At 44.5% G+C, this 23,369-nt stretch overlaps 1 protein-coding gene across 1 annotated transcript; it reads right to left on the bottom strand.

Moving 5' to 3' along the window:
• Positions 1-1,938: 1,938 nt before the first annotated feature.
• LOC107380858 (microtubule-associated protein futsch) lies at positions 1,939-22,669 on the bottom strand. The gene is made up of 10 exons (XM_015952237.3): positions 22,465-22,669; positions 15,658-15,803; positions 13,789-13,870; positions 13,570-13,705; positions 13,285-13,487; positions 13,077-13,213; positions 12,824-12,965; positions 12,465-12,746; positions 4,852-9,922; positions 1,939-2,170 (listed from the first exon to the last, which is right to left on the bottom strand). Exons 1-10 carry the CDS (start codon positions 22,588-22,590, stop codon positions 2,160-2,162), a joined length of 6,336 nt encoding a protein of 2,111 aa, XP_015807723.1. The 5' UTR covers positions 22,591-22,669; the 3' UTR covers positions 1,939-2,159.
• Between the last annotated feature and the right edge of the window lie 700 nt (positions 22,670-23,369).

The raw sequence follows: 23,369 nt of genomic DNA on the forward strand, positions 1-23,369 counted from the left end.
CGCACGAACCATAAATGCTACGAGTTGCATCACCGCGCGGAAAGTGAATGCGTCAAGCATAAACCAAGCTTTATGTGTCCTGGGTAAACAGTGCCCTTTTCCCCCAGTTTGACGCAACCGCAGAAGAAGGGTTAAGTACAGCAGCCTAGGGGGCCCCTAGTGGCTGGAGGGGCACCTAATCACATATGCTTGTTATTAATTAAATAATTTGCCGATACACAGACAAAAACACAGCTGTTGTTAAACACAGGAAATGCTGACTAAAATATTTTTGCATCGTAGCTATGGCACCCCTATGCATCGTGCATCGCCCACTTTTTGCACCACTGCTGACGGGTAAAGGCTATCCCTGGATTCATTGTGGGCAGAGAACAAAAATGAAGGTCTTAGCGATCGAAGAAGGACCCGACCTACGGGGAATTTTATCAATCCTCGATAAAGCGATCAGGCTTGGCGTGTGTTACACCTAAAAAACGGTCTGGACAGAAACAACACCCTACTCTAATAAACAGAATTTCTTCAGGATTCCACCCCTACCACAACTATACCTCATGTTTAGATATTTTTTCCTAACAGCGAGGAGCTGAGAAATGACTGACCTTCACAGTGATGGTCATTTTTGGACACTCTGAAAACAAAACAACCCTTTGAAGCACAAAAAAAAACCTGTTTATTACAAATTAACTGTTTCATGATAAAATCAAGACTATAAAATACAGTGATAATTCACGTAGCTGTTTCCCTAAGCTGAGGTTGTTCAGTCATCTGCATCAGGTTAAAATATTTATTCCACAGAAACACACTACATCTCACCACCTGTTGTGGTTTCTCGTACGTGCACTCTCGATCACCATAAAATAAAACTTGGTCCAAATTGGATTCCTCACTATCCAGTTTCGCCCCGGCTCCTTCGCTCTCCCACAACAAACAGCCCTGAGCCAAAGCAGATCAGCTTTCTGCCTCTGGAAGCATCTCGGATTAAGTTTTAATTATCCGTACAAAAACACACAAACTGATGAAAACATAAGCGTGACATTTATGTTGGTAATAAATGAAGAGTTCAGCTCAAACTACACGGCTTTATCTGGTTCCTGAAGGTTTGTTTTGGTTCTGATGGAACAGACAAAACAAGTTAGAATTGGAAACTTTTATTTTTTCCTTAAAGAACAAAATAGAAACTCGGCTCCTGCACTCCCATATTTAATAAGTCATTGAAACTCTTGATATTTATTTACAAAAGATAGAAAATAAAAGATAAATAAATAGAACCTGCTGCTGCTCTTCGTGGAAACCATCTGGGACGCGAGGGCGGGTCTCTTCAGCGTGTTTGAAACTACTCTCTAAAAACCGCTCTGCTTGGAAACCATAATTAAAATGTGAGAAAGCAAACATCAGCAAGTGAATCATTAATATTACAGATAAGTGAGACAGTGGCACAGTTTATAATTTGTTAAATTAAATAAAACTGATATCTTAAATTAAACAGATTTGGAAGACTGAAAGCAAAAGCCTACATCAAGTAAATGGTATTTAATGTGCTGAAGGGTGCCCCCTACTGGTTACACGTAAGGACAAGCAGCACAGAATACGTGAGCACCCCCCCCCCAGGGCTCTTCGTTAATCACAATTAGACTTTTAACAACAATTTACACATAAAAGCTTCTTACAGAAGCCTCTGATACAGCAGACGTACGTCTAAACCAGCTGGGTGAGTTCTAAGCCATAAAACTGGATTTGATGCTCGTTTTTGTTTAAATTTTGACACAAATCAATCTTTTGAGTGGATAAGGCAAACAAACATGTTCCTGTATGGCTTAAGGTCATGAACACTTTGTAGCCTCGCAGATTTGTGCCCGTTTCCTCTCTCCAGAGCTTTAACCGATGCAGCTGGAGAACAGCACGACGGGTCCAGAGCAGGCACTTCAGCACGAGCCGTCTCCACCAATCTGACTGGTTCCAGGCCAGTAGTTTCACATCTGATCGCGGTGCCGTGTGACCTGCTGCTCTCGGGCTGCCTGCACACTGCAGGGAGCTTCCGGTAAAGTTTTATGGTCTGCATCGCAGGTGTACAAGTCTCCGCCCCCACGGTCGAGGTGCGATTCATCCTCAGAGAAGGTCCACAGGTGTGTTCTCCATCCAAAACCATAGCAGACTCCACGTCAACATTTACCTGAAACAGCAAAATAACACGAGGAATAAAACAACAAAAGCTGCTTACGGAGATTTTTATCTGGGGGATTCTACCAAACTGGTTCCAACACTAAACGGATCTCGGTTAGCATCAACTTGTTCCGTTTCAACGCCGATAGATCTGGTTCGGGTTAAAGGGTCAAAGGACAAAAGAAACCTACGGCCAATAAAAACGTGTACGTGCTCATTTAAAAACACACTGATGTTTCTCAGTACTTGTTTGTGGAAAATCACCAGTAAGTCACGCCTTAAGCCGGGCGTACACTGTGCGACTTTTTCACTCGTAGCACTCAGCTTCAGCTCAAACTGTACGACTTCCTCGCAGGGCAGATCTCACGAGTCATGTGCTCACACTGCACGACCCAGTTCACGGATGCGATCTGACTGCTCACACTGTACGTCTGGTAGCAACACGTCGGCCCTAAAAATATGCTAAAAATAGCAGTTTTTACTCAACACGTCAAAGTTTTTTGTCTTGTTTTGCCTGTTGTCCTTGGGGAGTGCTGCAGGAGGACACAGGGATTTATGGGGGTTGGATGAGGAAAACGAAATAAAGTAAATCTGTGTTTTGTGATCAGTTTAATTTGACATGAACACGACAAACACGCTTTCTTGACAATCTTTGTGAGTAAAAAAACATGTAGAAAACGAACGTGTGTTATTAGGGAAATAGCGGGCGAGCAGCGTTGATGCAGGATTGCGCATGCGCCGTGAGCGGTTCTGATACTTTTTGGGTTGCAGCTGCTCGCAGCGCCGCTTCAACAGTGCGATACCCTCACGAGGAACGAGCAAAATATTAAACACGCCAGAAGTTTGTGCGAGCTCACGACTGCTGATCGGTAGCTGGTCACGTGGTGTTAATCGCCTCTCGTAACCCCCTGTACACTACACGACCGCTCGGCGCAAAACTCGCCCCGATGTCGTGGATTCTCGCACGAGTGGAAAATCGGCTCAAAAAAGTGAAAAAGTCGCACAGTGTATGCCCGGCTGAAAGCAGGTCACACTGCCCAAACGCTAAAACGGCTGGTTTTTACTGACAGGTTGCACCAAAGGCCGTTTTATAGAACTCAGGGCTAAGGCCTAGCTTGGCCGGCAGTTTTCACTTTAAAAACTAACAATGTTTACGTCATCGTTAGTAAAGCAGATGTTTTAACAGGTTATTAGCGAATAAATCCCTTATACATACACGACCTTCTGATTTGTGTGTTTTATTGAAAATTAAACGTATAAAACTACATTTTGCCATTTAGATCTACTTAAGTCTGAGTTACACTGATAAAAATAAACAGGAGCATTGTCTGGAACTGGGATGCTGGGCTGGAATTTAATCTTCAGTTTGTGCAGACTGGTTTGGGCTAGTTGGGGTGCAGACTGGTTTGGGATGGTTGGGGAAATCCACGTTTCATAAAGAACGTTTCAAACGTTGTTTATAAACAGCGCTAGCTGTTTTACAACCATCAGTGGGCGTTTGTGAATTGTGCTTGGTATTTTTTTGCAGTGTTTACTAAACAGTGATGGTGACTGCTCTTTACTGATCTTTAAACACTGACTGGTGTTTAAAGTGATGGTGTGTAGTTTCCCTGGCGAGAGGGGGCAATACATATCTAAATTATTGCAAGCAAGCGGTACTTTTGTGTTGGGGTAAGGTGTAACCAACGAATGGCCGTTAGGGTGTAAGATCACTGGGAGAACAACCTCCAGCAAAATGACAGACTCCCTTTCATCACTGGCAATGAGTGAAGAGGTAAAGGGAACAGTAGTTGACAAATCAGCAAATGCATTTTGACCTCATGGGCTCTCGTAGAAGAAAACATGGCATCACCCAGAAATTTTCAAGTATTTTAGACCTGGGGTGTTTCTCAATGCCAAGGAACTTTGCCTTGATGTCTTGGCCCCGCCCCGGTTGCCTAGGAGATACGTCATCAGGAACCGCCAAGACGTTTTCCAATGTTTATGTTCTACCGAGGCGTGTGTTCTGTTTGTTAGCTGTTTAGCTAGCTGAGCAAGGACACACGGGAGGTGTCTTATAACCAAGCATTGGTCAAAAATTACCCAGAATACACCGTGGTATTCTCAAAAGGACGGCGGATCAGAAGCCGGCAGCTACTTCGGGGACAATTTCAAGTTTAAAAGTAAGTCAGCTAATTTTAAATGTTTTTTTTTTAGATCCAAAGACGTTATCTATTGTTGGTTAGTTGCTTAGTAGTTGCAGCTTCGGTGGCTAGCGGGTAGTAACTCACTTACATATTTAACAAATATATACGCAATTTAAAAAGTAAATGTCTCGTTATATATTTATATTGAAACTAATACGTATAAAATATAACGTTTTCTCCCGTGTCATGTGATGCAAGTCTGTTCCCTTTTACCGTTTTCTTTGACTTAGGAAGGACAGTGTCCTCGTAAGCAAGGCGCCTAGCCTTGCAAGACATCGCCTCGTAAGGCCAGGCACACTGACATTGAGAAACAGCCCTGATTTTTAGGGTTATATGTTACAAAGCTGCCGATATTTATCAACAACTGGGCATTGTTTAATTCATTTGACAACATTTCATTGGATAAACAGTAGAAACTACACAGTCTCTAAAACGTTGTTTATAAACTTGGTATAAAGACATTAGCCCTGGAACCTCTTTGGTGGAACGACCCCATCAGACTCACCCTCATCGTCCGAGTCGAACCCAAACAAGTTGGAGCACTTCTGCAGCTGAAGGTGACTCTGTAACTCCTCGGTGCTGCTGAAAGTGGTGAAGCAGTTGGCACACCGATGTCTCTGATGAATGGTTTTCATAAAGACTGGTTCAAGAGGAACACCAACAAGACAGCGTTGGACCAGCACTTCCTTCCTCCGCTTTGGCATGGTGGTGTACTTCTCATGCAGGTATGCCGTTGGTGGCAGACGCATGTGTGGCTTCTTGCCGTACTCGGCGAGAACTTCCTTAGATGGCGTAAATGCTGAGTCATCACATGTTGGTTCTTTGTTAATAAGCTGAGAGTGACTAGAAATGTCAATAGTAAATTTTTGAGGGGAGCTTTTGTCTGCCTTGCCAGCTGCTGACTGACCTTTAGAAGAAGGCTTTGTAGACTTTTTCGTCGATGTCTGATCACGACTTTTGCACTTTTTCTTGGCAGGTTTTTCGGAATCATCTTTACTGGTTAACCTGCGCTTCTTGCTAGCATCAGGCTTTTTTGATTTCTTAGGTTTGTCCTGTACCTTGGGTTTGCTCTCTTCTGGGTCTGTGGAACGGGTCTGCTCTGCCACATCAGTAGGTAAGGACGAAGCAGGTGCTTCATGAGAGACCTCCTCTTTTCTCTTCTCCTTCTCATCAAGGCTGCTCTTTATTAACCTCTGCAGACCCTGTAATATCCCCGCTGCTCCTCTAGCCTTATCCTGGCCTTTGGGGTCAGATTTTGACCTTTTCAAGGCAGAAATGTTGCCTTTACTTTTTTCTGACGGGTTTTCTTGAAACGTTTGTTCCAGTTTTTTCTTCAGCTTTGTTGCATTTCCCGATTTTAAGGAGGTCTCTTTCTTCTCTGTGATAACTGGGATCTTTGGGTCCTCCAGAACTTCCTCTGTGGTTAAAGGTTGGTTTAAACTTTCCAGTGCTGAAGCAAGCACCGAGTTTAGAGTTGAATCTGGGTTCTCCCTCGCCGTTACCAGCTGGTCACCAGCAGAACTTTCCAGAGCTGTGTTTTCTACCTGTGGGGCAGCTTTGGACTTGGCTGGCTGTTTCGAGGGTAACGGGATGACTTGTTTTTTACTCAGTTTAATGGCCTTTTTGATGACTCCGACTTTTACATTCCTGTTATTTTTGGACTTGCTGGAATCAGAAGTGTGATGGTTCCTCTTGAGACCTGTTTCCCGTTTGCCATCACTAGACTCCTGTCTGAGTTCAGGGGCAACTCCAGTCCTTGCTTGCTTGTCGTCTGATGCGGAGGACTTTGAAGAACTTGTCTTCTCCGTAGTTTTGTCTTCACCGTGCATCTGCTGCTTGTTCTTTTCTTCTTTCAGCCTGATGCTGGTTCTTAACTTGACTGTTTTTGGACCGGTAGCGAGCTTTTCATTGAAAGCTGCTTTATTTAGCCTGAGAAGTGTTGCTCTTCTTGTAGAACATCTTTTGTTCACACCGATCTGCATTTTCCTTAATCTATACTTAAATTTGCTACTGTGTTTTAACGATGGTGTGACTTTTTGGACTCTGTGAGAATCCAGGCTCTTGTTCGTTTTTCTGACGTTCCATAAGGTTCGTCTTAATCTGAGATGGCGGAGGGCGGGTTGCACAGAAATGTCCTTTTCTGAGAGATTTAACACGTGTGACTCTGTGCTCTTGCTTTTCTGCTTTGGTTTGCTTTTCTTAGCTCCTGTGATAGCAGTAACCGGATCTTTTGTTTCCTGTCCCCTTAACCTAAGAGTAGGTTTTACGCTCTCTGTACTATTTCCAGCATTGGGTTCAGCGTTATCCTCTGAAGTCTGAGGATTCTTGCTAACTGGTGTTTTACAGAGGTTATCAGCCGATTGTTCATTTGCATTCTTCATTTTGACCGACTTGGAGGAATAATGCTCTTTTTCATGAAGGTTCAGAGCCCAAAGACAAATAAAAAGTTTGGGGCACCCGGGGAGGCAGCACGTTGCTTGCAGTGGATTGTGCTTTCTGGTGTGGCGCCTCATGTCATTTCCAGTTTTGAACCTTTCCGTACAACCCTGATGGAGACACGGGTAACGGGGAATGAGTCTGTGTCTTTCCACGTGATGCTGAAAGTGTTCAAAACTCCATAAAACCCTCATGCAAATGCTGCACTTGTTCTCAGCAACTCGGAACGCCAGCTCCAGAGGTTTGATGTCTCCGTAATGCTTCTCAAGAGTGTGGTACAGGAAGGTGACCTTGTTCTTGGAGAGGTCTGTAAACCAGGAGCATCCATCCACAGGACAGCAGAGTTTTTCCACACTTTTCTTTTGAACCGTTTGTTTTGGGGACTTTTTCAGATTCTGGACTGAATCTTTTTTCTTTCTGTCCTCTCTGGAGTTGAAGCCTTTGTCCGGCTGAATGGATGCAGAATCGTCCGACTCAAGCTGTTGGTTTTCTTGAAGGCTTGAGTTTTTTACTCTAGCAGGCTTTCCTTGAGAGCTCACTTCATGTCCCTTCTTTTCCCTTAAGTCTCGTTTCAGCCCAACATGTCCGTTTAACCTGTGACTGGCTGCTTTAGCGCTCGCTGATGGTTTCTGCTTGTCTGGTAACGATGTACCGCTGACTTGTTTGTGACTAGATCGTAATGCTCTGGATTCCAACGGAGTATCATTGGAACTGCTTTCAGGGCTGTCGGTGGTTTTCTTCAGCTTCCCTTTACTCTGATGTCCAGACGGAGTCTTTGCTTTGGTTTTAGGGGTGGAGGCATCTTTGGTGACCTGGTGTTTCTGAGCTTTGCCACCAGCTGGAGGATCTTTGATTCTCTTTAGCTTTTCTATATGTTCAGACAGGTGCATCATGGCCAACAGGTCGTCTTTGAAGATAATCCTACAGAAAGTGCACTCGTCTTTGCGGTAATGGAGCATAGCATGCTCTACAACACGAGGCCCCTTAAAGTCTTTATTGCAGAAAGTACAGAAGTGATCCAGGTGGGTTTCTTCCGTTTCTGGAGGCGTCTCCAGAAACTCTTCGGGTATGTCTGAATGAATATTGTCTATGTTTGCTTTCCCTTTTTTCTCTTGCTTGATAACAACTGAAACATCTTCTTCTGACACCGAGCATCTAGAAATATTCTCTATGTTTGCTTTCCCTTTTTTCTCTTGCTTGATAACAACTGAAATATCTTCTTCTGACACCGAGCATCTAGAGCTAGTTCTGATTCTCGGACCTGCTTTAGGTTGACGTTCACCACTAGACTCTTTGGGCGTACCGCCGTCTGAAACGATACGTTTGTCTACTTCTGGATCTGGATCAAGCAGCTTTAGTGAAGGTTCCTCAACCATCTGAGGTGAAGTGTCCCTTACTCCAGCATCGCTCTTCGTTTCAGACGGTTTACACATACCAAGCACGTTTTCCACAGGGCTGCTGTCGTTGTTAGAAGGCACGTTTAACTCCATGGCATCCATACAGGAAACACCCTTTTCCGTGGAGTTCTTGGTGCCATCATCTTGAGATTGCACAGAATTTAATTCTTGCTCCACACCTTCAAGATGAAGATCTGGACAGTTTGACAACACAGAATCAGCATCTCCACCCACTGGAACACTGGGACTACTGGATCCTGGATGGATCTCATTAGTAGCCGTCTGCTTATTCTCATCTACTGCAGAAGTTTGGCCTTTAGACACATCTTCTTCCACTGAGGCTTTGGATGTTGTGTCTACAACTGGAGATTGTGAGGCAATAGTGACCTTCATTTCCACGGCTGGCTCCTCAAAGTGCTCTCCTCCTGTAGCAATGACGGGAGGTTGTGAGGTCTCTGATAAAGTCTTTAAAGACACTGAGCCTTCCACCTCAGCAGATGTGTCTTCCAAGGCCTTGCTTTGGAGAACATTTTCTGAGGTGTGAGGTGAGGGTGTCCTATTAGAATCAGTAACTTTGATTATTTCGGGCTTTTCAGAGCACTCTCCGGCTGAAGAGGTTTTTCTCACTCCTGCCTTTGGACTTTGATGTTTAAGGACATTGTCAGAAGCCTGAGATCCAGCATCCTTGTCTACATGAGGGGCAGAACCAGGCTTCTCAAAAACTTCTCCTTGTGAATCCCTGGATGGAATTCCCTGCACCGATGAGCGTGTGATTGTTGACACGGACACATGAATACTCGACCCGTTACCTTTTCCTTTTTGCCGTCGAGCGTAGCAGTGCAGCTGTTGCACAAACATACTAGCATCGCGAGATCGCAGAATCACCTCTTTGCCGTGTGCCGTCTTGCTGGGCAGTGATGTGTCGGGAAATTTGACTGTAGGTTTATAAAGAAGCACTTGGGGGAACCCCCGATGTCTGTTGCACGTATCTTCAGAAAACGACTCCATCAGTTCGTTGTCTGGCAGAGAAAGCTCCAGGATGACTTTAGGGGGGGGCGCGGGTTTAATGCAGTCCAGAGAAAAGCCGTTCTGATGCTTTTTGTTTTCCCTCGCCTTCAGGAGAGTCTTGACGGAAGGTTTGTGTTTGGCGTTCTTGATCTGAGCGGTTTGAGATCGTTTCATGACGCACGATCGAAGATGTCTTTTTTGTTTCAACATGTTCTTTTTCATCTTCAGAGGAACATTCTCTTCTAGAGCTCCCGAGTCCTCCAGCAGCCACCTGGGCTTTTTAATTCTCCTCTTTGGTAGGTTTTTCTCCGAGCACTTCGTACTCCGTTTATGATCTTCATACCTTAAGGTTAAACTGCTGTGTATTCTGTCCAGCTGCCAAAATGAGCGCCTCAAAGTTGAAGAAGCTTCCTTTAAAGGTCGTGTTCCGTGCTCTCCTTTCCTCCTCAGGGAATGGTCATGCAGGCGTGTTTTTCCTGTGCCCATCTTCAGTCTTTTGGACGCAGCGTCTCGGTCTTCTTGGTGTCTCCTTTTAGCTGCAGCTTCTTTATGACATATGGATGCACGCGGGCTGAGAGCAGGCGCTTTGGTGCAATACTTGGAGATCCATTTGTCCTCCCTGATCTCATCCAGGGCAGCATTGACCACCTTCTCACTCAGCAGCTTTAAACAGTTGGTCCGCAAAGCCACGAGGCTCCAAAGCTCCGGGTCAAAAAACAGATCCTTCTTCAAGACCTGAGAAAAGAAAAACAGCTGTTAGAGAAACTAACATTGAACCCATAAAACAGCGCCTAGACCTCAGCTTATCGTTCTATGACTCGCTTCAGTGAGTTTGAGGTTCATCGTGCCGTCGAGCGTCTCCGTTTCACGTCGCTGGTGGAGACATTTTTCTTCCCGGCTGTATCCGGCCATTCCCTGTCCGTTTCTAGAAACTCCATAGCACGGATCCTGCTTAAGCCTACTTTACACTTCTCCGTCTGGGTGGATGCGGAGACCAGCGCTGCCACGATTAGTCGACAAACAAAATGGTTAACGACACATTTAATAGTCGACGCGTCGTTTATTCTATCCTGCTGCGACACTTTCTGTCGCTTTCTCCTCGAGGCTCATGCGCAGCAGTCGCCATCCGGGTCAGCCTTCGGATCACCGTAAAAACGTAATGGCGAGTCGGCGACTTTGCTCAAAAGTTTGGGAGAATTTAACAAAGACAAGAGAACCAAGTAAAGTGCAAAACCTGCAAAGTGAAACTCTCCTTTCATGGGAGCACAACGGCGATGCACGAACACCTTAAAAGGAAGCGTGTCGTGGTGGAGAACGAAGAGTCGGCTCTGTAAGTTAGCTACCTCCTGTTAGCTGCTAACAGTAACTTGTAGAGATGGTGGTTTTATTACCTTTAGCACACGTATGCCACACGTTTGCGCTAACGTTACAAATCAGGGTTTCCCTTACACCGGCAGCGCCACGGCTATGACGGACATCGCTTCCTGTAACTTCATCACCGTCACCTCCCCTCGAAACAATAAAACCAGAGCCAAAGTTATCTAGCGACAGACATGGAAGAGACTGAAGATCATACGATGATATAAATGTTAATTGTGACTGAAGGAGTACGAAGACACGCAGCAGACTTTGCATTTGTGTCAAGAGACTGCAGGAGTTTAGACTACTGCGTCACAATGTACAGTAGCACTGGCAAGCATGACAGGAAAAGACGTCACACCATCCAAACATTAGAACTCTAACCATGCACAACCCTAACCCTCAACCTTTATTTTACCAGGTCAAAAGTTTGACATGAATTTTTATTTGGTTCTTTCTGCACGCATCGTAGTAAAGATTTGTTTTTACGTCTAGGTTAACTCCGTAGTCTTCCTCAGAGGACGCTGATGATACGAGTTGGGCGAAACGCGCCTGCCAACGAAGGTAAAGACAAATCTTTATTACACCGTGTGCAGAAACAACCCAATAATGGAACCTGATCAACACAGAACAACGTACCAAAGGAGTTTCAGATCATGTTCTAGTTTACAAGCATGACCTGGCAGACGCGACTCGCAGGTAGTGGCAACAACAACAACAACAAAGGGTTACTGAAGGTAAGAAATGTGTTTATTAGTTTTCCTGGTGCTTTACTAAGCCACGCCCCCAGAATGTGACATCCCACATGTAAACTTAGATTTTCTGTAGCGCTGCGATGGTTTGGCCACCAGAAACATTCCATCAGGGTTTGAAAAGAAAAGAAGTCGCACCTTCACGTCCATTTCAGGTTATTACGGTAAATCCGGTAAACCCCTTTCTGATACCACAGGAAGCGAGCGAATGAGTTTCTCTGTCGCACAAACGGCGCTGAGTAATGGGCTCGACACACGGGAGGCGACATCGCCTCTCCTCCATTCATTTTCAATGAGACATGCACGACAAAGCGATAATCGCGGGTCTCTCTCCTACCAAGCGAAACGCGAAAAACGTGCGTGTGAAATTTTGCGCTCGTGCACGTGTCGTGCACGGACGACCCAGCGACGCGATCCCAGAAAGTTGAAAAATTTTCAACTTTTCATCATTGTCGCTCGGACGAGGACCAATCAACGGAGGTTTCATTCACTGACCAATGAGCGGACAGGATGCTCCGTACATCTCCGAGCAAACATGGAGGAGAAGTTGATTACTATTATGTTTTATATAGTAAAATCAGAAGTAAGATTTCACATAACTCTAGCAGCACCTTGTGAAACATCATATCTACCGCTTTTTTAACTCTGAACCGCTTAAATAACCTTAATTCCCTCCAACCTGACACAGCCAAACAAAACAATGGAAGTTTCGATTTCGCCATGGAACAGAACGCGTAGACGGCTTTGCCGCTGGCCGCGGATCGCCTCCCGTGTGACAGGTAATAAAAACGACAGCGACAAATTTCGCTGATCACGGTCGTTTGTCGCCTCCTGTGTGTCGAGCCCATAAGGGGCAACTGATGAGCGACAAACGAGAGCCTTGGGTCTAATGCTAGGAGCTACAAAGGTTCTGCTAAAACGGTCTGAAAACAATTCTAAACAATATTCCTGAATCCAGAAATCCCGGAGCTCTTTTCTCAGATCTGCAGAGATCCTCATGAGAGTCGGAGCAGTTTAAGCCTCACCAAGGCGGTTTCATTTTAACCTCCGCTGATATCAGGAAAGCAGTTTCCCTCAAAGACGAATACTGTCTCATAACTGTGATGCAGAGAGAGAAGTCGTCAAAGCTAAGCTAGGTGAATATATGATACAACGATCTGCCATACCTGCAGGGTTTCAAAGCGAACGCTGTTCCCGATGGGGCTGTCGTCCACGTGGTATTCCTGATCCGGAAGCATGTACAGGAGGTACACCATCTTGTAGGACTCAACCGTGCGCTCGCAGAAGAAGACCAGGAGAGCACAAGCTCGGCACACCTCCAGGTCGTCGGGCAGCAGGCCGGCGATGGTCTTGTAGATACAAGTCTTTGTGATGACATCACAGGGCAGACGAGACCGCAGGGCACTGGCACAGAGCTCCACACAGAACTGGACCCCATCATCGCCCACCTGCAGGACCAATCAGAAGTTAGACGCCGCATCGCATCCGATCCCATTTCAAACGGATATTTACGTTTTTGTCCTACTTCCTGCAGGACGGCTCTGATGAACGGGAAGATGGATTTAACGTTTGTGGCAGAAAGCATCAGCCGACGACATTCCTCCAGGAAAGCCTGCTTGGATCTGTTCACGCGACCGTGAAGATTCGTCCACACACACACCAGGTTGCTAGGAACACAGGAGACATGTTATTGAACATGGCTGCTTGGTTACATGAACATTTCTCTCATGTTTTTGTGGGAATCTGGATGGACTGGAAGGGATAGATGAATAAACAACCACAAGTAGAACACGTCGCCCCTCTGGAGCTGGTGAGACAGGAAGGCAGCGCTGAGGGACAAAAGCACCTCGTCGGTTTCTTCACGCTCGAGATTGCAGATGATGTTTACGGCGTCCTTACCGCTAACGCCAGCCACCTGCAGATGGTAAGCACACGGTAAGAACAACAAAACAGGAGGGAATCGAGCAGCAACGGCACCCGGCGTACCTCCTCGTGAAGGCGTTTGTGCTGGGATGTTCTACAGAGCCATGAGAGGTAGACCTGGAGGAAGAACAGGTGCTGTCTGGCAGCAAGATGGAGCACACAGCATTTAGCCAGGGCCATGGCCTCTGCCAAGCGTCGGCGGGACAACAGGTAACGCACACGGAGCTCCAGGAACGCCGGCAGCTCCGATGTGATGCAGCGCTCCACTAAAGGAAGGAAGGTGGGAGTTTTATTTCCACGATGGAAAAACAAACGACATTTAGTCACAGGACACCAACATGAGCCGACCTTCAAGCTGAGGTAATCTGGACTCGCTGAGGATGGCCTGTAAGGCTGGACTGGCCCACGGACCGCCGTCCCGGACCAAACGCTCCACCTGGAGCAAGTACACATTCTCATACTTTTCCAGAACCGAGTGACATTCCTGGAGGAGAGCAAGGACAACAAAAAGAGTGATCCTACGAGCCTTTAGGAGACCCAGAAATGAGGTTCATCTAGCAGACTCACCTGGAATGTGATCCTGAACTCTTTCAGCGGCTCCGAGCAGAACTCCTTTTGGTCAAAGAACAGCAGCAGCTCAAAGATACTCCTGAGACAAAGGAAAACAACCCGTCCGTTATTAATGGCTAGGGTTTTACTCTGAGCTTCTGGAGAGACAAAGATGGAGGCTTAGGGGTGAAGTCAGGTGAAACTTATGAGAGCAGAAAAGTGATGAAACGTTAAATCTACTCCTGAGAAGACAAACCCAAGATCCTCTCATCGGAGACGTTCTCACCACATTGAAGAAACTAGCCAGAGGCAAAGCTTCCAGTGCTTCTAAAAACTGAAGATAGCTCCGGTGTGAGAGCTACACACCTGCCGACGTAACACAGAGGACTCATCTCACACAGCTAGCATAAACACCCTGTAGCTACGGCGTTTCTGCGTTTGCATAGCGGACGACGGTTCCTCAGTCAGATGTAGCTTCCGATTGTTTTTTCTCTGGAATACGACGACGAGAACGGCTATCGGAGACCCGGAAGGACGCAGCTAGGTCACCAGACTTGGACTCAGATTAGCCACGTGCCGGTTAGCCGGAGAGGTGAAGGCACAGCTGGACATTTTTAAGACTCAGACGACCTACAAGTGGATCTGGAGGCTGATGGCAAAGCAGACATGGAAGGAGGTTGACGTCTGCAGAACCAAAATCAGCAAGGTGTATGAACTTTGATTGTGTACTTGTGTTATTTCTGAGCTGCTAGATGAGCTAGCAGCATTTAGAGCTTCAGTAAAGTCAATGATCTAGAGAAAATTAAAACGGCGTGCTAACGCTGCGTGTACATAGCGAGAACATAAGCAATAGCTTACCAGAAGGATCCGTAGTCCTGCGGTCTCGCTAGCTTGGGTCGATGTTTGGGTACCGGTCTCAGGAGGACATGTTGCTGACTCGTTTCTGCAGATCCCACCTCTGCATGTGTCGTAGCTTTCCTGAATGACTTGTTTTCCTTACTGGAGCCAACACGATTAGCCGCGCTGCTGCATCATCTGCTCTAAATGATCACTGATCTGACAGCGGCTAGTGTTGTCTGCCTGCTAGGATCCTCCTCACGGACAGTTTCCACATGTTAGTCAGAAATGCCTGTAGGACTCCGCCCTTTTGCTGCAGCTATAAAAATAATCATCGAAGTTGAACAACATACTGCTAATCATGGAGTAGCGCCAGCAGCTAGGGCAGGGTTGGGAACCCTGGTTCTAGAGAGCCGCAGTCCTGCAGGTTTTCCAGCCATGCATGAACAGCAGCTTCTAATCGGCTGGACACACCTGACCCAGGTAATCAACAGCAGGAACAACAAAGATAGATGGAAAACAAGCAGGACTGCGGCTCTTTAGGACCAGGGTTGCCAACCCCTGAGCTAGGGCCTTGTAGGAGGTCTGAGTGATGAATGCAAACACAAGCTGCTTCATTTTCTTTGTGTTTACTTTATAAACAGCTGAGTTCTCCTTCCTGGTGCTACCGAACAATAAACGCCATCAGTCGCGATTATTACAAAAACACCTGCAGCCCAAGTCTCCTCCTCTTCTGGTCGGCTCATGGGTCCCTGAACAGGGCTTTGCCTTAGACCCTAGCGTTTTTAGCCCCGTTGACTTGCATTCGTTTTTTCGTTCATCCGGGAACTCGTGGTCCGAAAGTAGATGGGCGGGACTTAGGCTCCTTATAATGACTTCTAAGAAAATGGCCTAAAATGAAGAACTGAACCCAGTTTATCTTGCTACGGTAAAGTTCAGTTTCACTGGATCTCTACAACCTTCATGCAGACTCTGGCCAGGATCTTTAAAGCAAAACCAAGAAATGTGAGGCGACTGGAGGTAAAGTCTCAGGTGTGTCGGAGCACTCACAGAGCCAGGCTGCTGATGGTCTGCTGCACCTGCTCACCGCTGGTGGAGAAAAAGGCGGAGCCTCGACAAAAGTAGGAGAGAGCCACGTCGAGGATCCTGAGCTGGGGTAGCGGGGCGTCGCAGCGGGAGGCAAACTCCTCCACCACCTGCTCGGGGAGAGGGGACGACAGAGACGAGGATAAGGACAGAAACAAAGAGAAATTAGCCAAAAAGTTCAGATCTGAGCAAACAGCATCTTTGGCCTGGAGCCAGGTGTGCTGGTTACTAACAACACTTTAGTACCAACGACGCTGTCGTTCTACAGAAGCTGGAGACACTGTTTAAACTTTGACAAATTTCTGTGGTTTAAACGACGATAAAGTGAAACGCTTATTTATTAAACCCCGAATCAAAACATATTTCTTATAAATCAACAGCAAAGGATGCAGAAACCTCCAAGAGCACCTGGCTGCAGACCTCCAATGTCAGGCTGCTTCTGGTGGAGGCTCCACTGTCAGGACGGTCAGGACAGGAAATGCACGGGATACATTACAAAATAAAACCGCAAACGTACTTACGCTTGTAATTGATAGATTTTACATAATATTTTATATTGAAACCTATCAATTATTTCTCTATAGTTCATATGTAGTTGTCATTTAACATACTTACAGTTGTAATTTTTCTAAATGAATTAACGAATGGCCGGGATAGGTTTCAACATAAAACGCTAACATACTTCCGGTCGTCATATTTCTAAATAAAATCCCAAATGCTGTGTCGGTTGAATCACTCCCCTTACAAACGAATTCATTTTTTAATATTACATAAAATCTATCAATTATTCATATATAGTTGTCATTTATTTAGTAAACCTTAGTTTTGTTTCTCATTTTTGTTGTGTGATTTCCTTTACTGTTGCACAACGTGGTCATTATGATATATTCTGTCATAATCTAAGATGTAATATAAAAAAATTAATGCGTTTGTGAGGAGAGTGATTCAACCAAAACAGCATTTGGGATTTTATTTAGAAATATGACGACCGGAAGTATGTTAGCATTTTATGTTGAAACCTATCCCGGCCATTCGTTAATTCATTTAGAAAAATTACAACTGTAACTATGTTAAATGACAACTACATATGAACTATAGAGAAATAATTGATAGGTTTCAATATAAAATATTACGTAAAATCTATCAATTACAAGCGTAAGTACGTTTGCTGTTTTATTTTGTGATGTATCCCGTGCATTTCCCGTCCTGACCGTCCTGACAGTGGAGCCTCCTCCAGAAGCAGCCTGACATTGGAGGTCTGCAGCCAGGTGCCTCCCGAAACCTCCCGAGCATTGCAGCTGCCACGATCTGGTCTGAAGCGGTTTAAAGGGACACTACGCTGCTTTTTCATATGTATGTGCTGAAATGACCCTAACAGGGTTAATGGAAAGGCCACCCAGCCCCCTTTTTCTTCTTCCGGCTCTTGGAGAGTACAGACTAGGGCTGGGGGTAAACGATTATTTTTAAAACGATTATTCTGACGATTATTTTATCGAATAGTCGACTATTCTAATGACTATTTAGAAAATTAATCTAATGATTATTTTTCTATTGCACAATTAACAAAAACCAGAAAATCTCAAATAAATTCCTCAAAAAAATTGATAAATTGTTACTGTAAGAGAATAAACACTACAGGCCTTCCATTTTGTAAAACACTGCGTTTATTGTGTTGGTTGGTTATGTTCTGGTGACATGTAGAACTTGGGAGTGCAGGCTGCTGCCTGAGAGGTGGTAGAAGATGGAGTGTCTCCATGCTGCTTTGTTTTGGTCACTTATGTGCGTGAGGCGAGTGGTCTTACGGGTTAAACCAAACTCAGGTGATATTTTACACTAAACCGAAAACCCACAACACTCTAAATGTAATAAAAGGGAGATCTACACCACAAAAAAGATTAACTCTAAACCAAAACGTAACAGCTTATCCCAACGCAAGAAGCTGTTAGCGAAGATGCTAACAGTAGCTTTACCAACGTTAAGTTCAAGTTACCAAGTTTAAATAAACCAAAAACACCCAGCAGCAAACAGACCAGCACGGAGGAGAGACTGCTACCACCAAAACAGCTCTCCTAATGTCTGAAAGAAGCTCCTTAATGAAGGGAGAAACGCTCCCGGTGATGTTCTACATCTGCGGTAGAGACGAAGCAGCGCATCTGACCCCGGAAGTTGTTGTCCGTTGCTGGGAGACGAAGGCGGGCAAAACAGGAAAATAATCTAGTAGTGGACGGACGTTGTTCCGGGTCTTTGGTATTTGGCGGAGATGTTAGTGAAGGCGGAGAAGAGGGCGAACTAGAGGAAAAACAGGCAGATTCCTCCTCTATTTACAAACTCCTGGGGATGCAACAAGTGGGCGCGGTGCGTCGACTTCCGGATCTGACGTCGACAAATTTTTAGAATCGAGCCGTCGACTTCGTCGAGGCTTCGCTACAGCCCTAGTACAGACTCTTTTTTCCTCCTCTCCTCCCTATCTTATCCTAAGGCTCTTTGTCTGTCTTTGGGTGGACGGCGCTTCTGCATTTTTTCTGTTAACTGGAAATTATTTAAAAAATGGACCTGGTCAGCTGGTCTCTCCACAGGATTGACAATTTTTTCAACAATGAGATCGGGAGAAGGGGCTCCCGGTTGCCCCTCTGGGACAGAGCCAGATGGGCATATGGACTCCTGGAAACATTGGAACCTGATCTGCCTATCTCAGCTGTCTGTAGAGGATTCTGAAGATGTCTGAATGTTCGTGGTGTTGGTGTCAGGTTTCTTGCTCTTTGACCTGAGTGGTTATCTGGCTTACCGGAAAATTAATGAGCTGTCGAGGAATATTGGCTCAATCCCGGAGCTCAGGGATGGATTACACTGCGCTGTGAACGCACAAACTCATATAATTGTCGAGATGAGTCGTAAGTTTGGAACTTTGGCTGAGATTCAGACTCTGACACAGAAGGTGGATTCGATCAAGGAGAAAGTTGACGGATCAGCACGGATTGGGATTGATTAACTACGCCATTATTGGAGTTAGAGGGGTTGAGGACCAACGGAACTTTAAGTCAGAGAGGAAATGATCTCTGTCTGGCCCCAAAACAAGTTCTTATCTAAATCTGGTGCCCTTGAGCCTGTGAGGCTGAAGTAATTACTCCCCCTCAGAAGAAATGTGGAATGCTGCCGTCACCATGGCAACTATGTCTCCCTATCCCAGCCTGGGTGGGACTGTGACCAGTGAAGGCCGTTGAATCGTTTCCAGGAGTGACTGTGCTTTCTAAACCCAACTACCTCCCTCCCCTGTCCAAACGGAGGCGACGAGCGCTGCTCATCGCGGCTGCATGCACTGATGTGTGGAGAGTCCCCAACCCTACCTCCCCACCTAGTGGACACTTATGTTGTGTGATGTCTGAAGTCTGTTGCATTTCTGTCTGAGGTGTTTTTTGAATAGCAAAGCTATCCTCTCTGTGGAGGGTAACTCTGAAGTGCTTTTTTTTTCCTCCACCTGAACCAATCCTCATATGTAAACCCTCTGATCTCTGTTAAGGTAGCGCGACTCTGTTTGCGAATGACCACAGTCACCAATTCCTGTCACGTGTCTATGCCTATGTATGTATGTATGTATGTATGTATGTATGTATGTCTGATATCAGAATTGTGTGTACTGAACCTCTAATTTCCCTCTGGGATTAATAAAGTATCTTTGAATTTTAATTGAATTTGAATTGAAGGGTTTATTACCACATGTGTGAGAAACCACAATATTAGGAAATGGTGCTTGGTGCAAAAAGAAAGATAAAAATAAGAGACTAGTAAATACAGGAAGTGAGAATATAATCATGATAAAACAACAATATAAAGTGGCAATAATTAGCGAAGCGAGACTGCGTAGGTACCGGTTAGAGCGGATCAGATCAGGTACAAACACAACACCGGGTCATGTGACTAAAACCAAGCGACTGGAGAGGGCAGCCCTACGATTGTTCTTCCTGAGTCCAACAGCAGAGGGGAAGTATATCGCACTTGCAACTTCAGAGTGCCAGTCCAGTCCCTGTCGGTAAAGTGGAGCCGACACCAGAGCTGCAGCCTGCTTCCAGCACTTTCAGATCGCGTTCACAGCTGATTTGTTTGATTTAGTGAAGAACCGCTCCTGTAGAATAGAACCACTGCCTCTTTGTAGCCTCGATGAAAAATAATTAGGGCTGTAGCAACGCCTCGATGACGTCGACGGCTCGATTCTAAAAATTTGTCGACGTCAGATCCGGTAGTCGACGCACCGCGCCCACTTGTTGCATCCCCAGGAGTTTGTAAATAGAGGAGGAATCTGCCTGTTTTTCCTCTAGTTCGCCCTCTTCTCCGCCTTCACTAACATCTCCGCCAAATACCGAAGACCTGGAACAATGTCCGTCCGCTACTAGATTCCTTTCCTGTTTTGCCCGCCTTCGTCTCCCGGCAAGGGACAACAACTTCCGGGGTCAGATGCGCTGCTCCGTCTCTACCGCAGATGTAGAACATCACCGAGCGTTTCTCCCTTCATAAAGGAGCTTCTTTCAGACATTAGGAGAGCTGTTTTGGTGGTAGCAGTCTCTCCTCCGTGCTGGTCTGTTTGCTGCTGGGTGTTTTTGGTTCATTTGAACTTGGCAACTTGAACTTAACGTTGGTAAAGCTACTGTTAGCATTTTCGCTAACAGCTTCTTGCGTTTGGATAAGCTGTTACGTTTTGGTTTAGAGTTCATCTTTTTTTGTGGCGTAGATCTCCCTTTTATTACATCTAGAGTGTTGTGGGTTTTTGGTTTCGTTTAAGATATCACCTTGAGTTTGGTTTAACCTCCCAGTTTAGAGTTGGACCTTTGGAGATTCTTATTTTGGTCCAGAACCCAGTAATCTTTGCCCAGTGGGACATCCCTAGTTATTTGTACTTTTGTTTTAATTCCCCACAGGCAGAATTAGTTTTATTATTCCCAACCTGTGGATGGAAAGGTTTATGTTTTTTTGTAGTTGTAAATAAACCTGATCATCATTTTAACTTTTAAATCCCGTTATTGTCCCTTCCTTTTTGCACATGAGCCAAACTCCCCAGGAAGAGTCGTAACACCACTCGCCTCACGCACATTACTGACAAAAACAAGCAGCATGGAGACACTCCGTCTTCAACCACCTCTCAGGCAGCAGCCTGCTCTCCCAAGTTCTACACATCACCAGAACATAACCAACCAACACAATAAAAGCAGTGTTTTACAAAATGGAAGGCCTGTTGTGTTTATTCTCTTACAGTAACAATTTATCAATTTTTTTGAGGAATTTATTAGATATTTTTTGGTTTTTATTAACTGTGCAATAGAAAAATAATCATTAGATTAATTGTCTAAATAGTCATTAGAATAGTCGACTATTCGATAAAAATAATCGTCAGAATAATCGTTTTAAAAATAATCGTTTACCCCCAGCCCTAAAAATAATAGAAATTATATTCCTCCATTTCTGTAATAAACACAATATAAAGGCTAGTATTAACATCATCTAACCAGATAAGAGATGAATCTGTTGCTGCAGTAGCCTGTTACTTCTCCTTTAAGCAGGACTCTAAGGGAAATAAATCACTGCGTCTGCTGCACATGACAGAAATAAGGCTTTCTGCTAAAATAACTATTTCTTCTCACAATAAGGTTTCATTTAAAAAAAGACTTTTGTGTAAACAAAGGGCTTTGTTTTTCTTACAAGAAGCTAAGTAATGTTTAGGTTTGTGTAATTATCATTTACTACTGAAATCTAAAAATAAAGGCCTTTTGTACAAATACAGGAACTACAGACACGCAAAGTCATGTATTCAATTAAAAAGGTTATAAACAAAGGAAATGGTTATTTCCCCCTTAATAGAAACTGAAATGTTTCTTTGACTAGATTTAAACATGCAAAAAGTAAAATCCTGTGTTAAAACGCCAACTTCTGCTCATTATTGTGTTTAACACAGCTGTTCGTGTGTAGGATGATGTGACTGAACTAGACTCTCTCCAGGGTGATGTGCTACAGTCCTGCTAATAAACACCTGGATCTTTAAACCAACTGGTTTCTCATCTCTTTCATTCCTGCAGACAAGCAGCTTCTGTGTTATTTACATAAATATACACGCACCTGTGCGCGTGTGGCTGCATTACCGTAATACCTTTATTAAAAGGATTTCATCCCGTTCTCAGCATTTACCACTATGAAATCATTAAAAATGTACGACAGTAGTAATTAAAGAAAAGACCCATCCATCCATTTATCTACCTACCTACAGAATCTGCCTAGTGTTGCTTTATTTGTAGTTTACATCATGAAAAAGGAGAAAACAGTTTAATTTTAAGCCTGGTCAAACATCGAGACCAGTATTTAAAACTGGACGAACGTAAGACATTTAAAAGTTTGACTCTAAATTAGAAAAAACAATAAAACGTTGAGAATACGACCTAACTGACTTCCATCGCTGAGTACTGGCCACATTAAAAACACCAAACAGCTAACCTGAAAGTACATTCTGAGCTAGATGGGCAGCTAGCTCAGAATGCTACCATACTTAGCTAGACATTAGCAAATATTGTCAAGTTTAACTCATTTCCTGATTATTTAAGTGTGGGGGTTGGTTTTCAGTCACTGATAGTTTAAAATGGGCATTCATGAGCTGTTTGTAAAGTAGCTTAGCTCCGCTGCTAGTAGTAGTAGCCGTTAAATGCCAGTTCTGGGGGAGGGGAGTCGGCTAACATTTCTTCCCTTATCTTCGGTAACAAGCCTTGGCATCGGCCCGCCGCAGCTGTTTCTTACCTTGCAAAAGTCAGAGCAGAACGGTTCGCTGTCGACTCCGAGTTGGCCACCTGAAAAGCGGCTTAACAGACTCTGTAACTGCGTTTCTAGCCCCTCTGTGTCGCACGTACTGCTCCCCTCCGCCATACTGACTGTCTAGCCCTGCTCGTAGCTGCTACCACACAACACAGACATCGCCATCATTCACGGCGTTGATTGGATGCTGCTATCGTTTAGGGAGGCACTCCTTTACCACATCACGAGAGCTTTAGCTGGGCGGTGTGCCGAAGAACTGTTTCAAATTCCTTTATTTTTTAAAGTACCCCCCTACTCAGAGATCTCCTTATATTAAACATGCATCTCCAGTCGCATTCTGAGCGTTAATTTGAGTTCACGTTCTGTTGTAAAAATGTGGAAAAAAACAATGATTTGATTCGTGTTAAGGTTAAAATAAACGCGTGGCCTTAGATAAACAAAACTAAAAAAGCGTGATTCATATTACATAAATAAAAATATGAAAATATGTATAAAATTAGATTTGTTGAATGCCATTTATCATTGTAAGTGTTGTGTTTCGGAACGCTACATTCCCAAACGGTCTTAACAAAACTACTAGCTTTGTTTTCTAAAAGACACAAAATTAAAGCGATCTAAACTTCCATACAAACTGGTGTTATTACATATGTAATAAATGCATGCATAAAGATGTACCAAAATAGTTCAGGCAGCAATAATCAATAATTGATGCTACTGATGAGATCAAAATAAATATTCTTGATGCGGATGTAATTCTGAATCTCCAAAAGACAAAAATAGTCAGATAATTTTACAAGAAATACGTTAAAATTAAATGTATGAAGTGGATTTTCTAGTGCAAAAATGCACACTAACCCTATTGGAATAATGTAATAAATCATTCAAACAAA

The sequence above is a fragment of the Nothobranchius furzeri genome, chromosome 14 (assembly GCF_043380555.1).
Source record: "Nothobranchius furzeri strain GRZ-AD chromosome 14, NfurGRZ-RIMD1, whole genome shotgun sequence".
In the NCBI taxonomy this organism is placed as follows: Eukaryota; Metazoa; Chordata; class Actinopteri; order Cyprinodontiformes; family Nothobranchiidae; genus Nothobranchius; species Nothobranchius furzeri.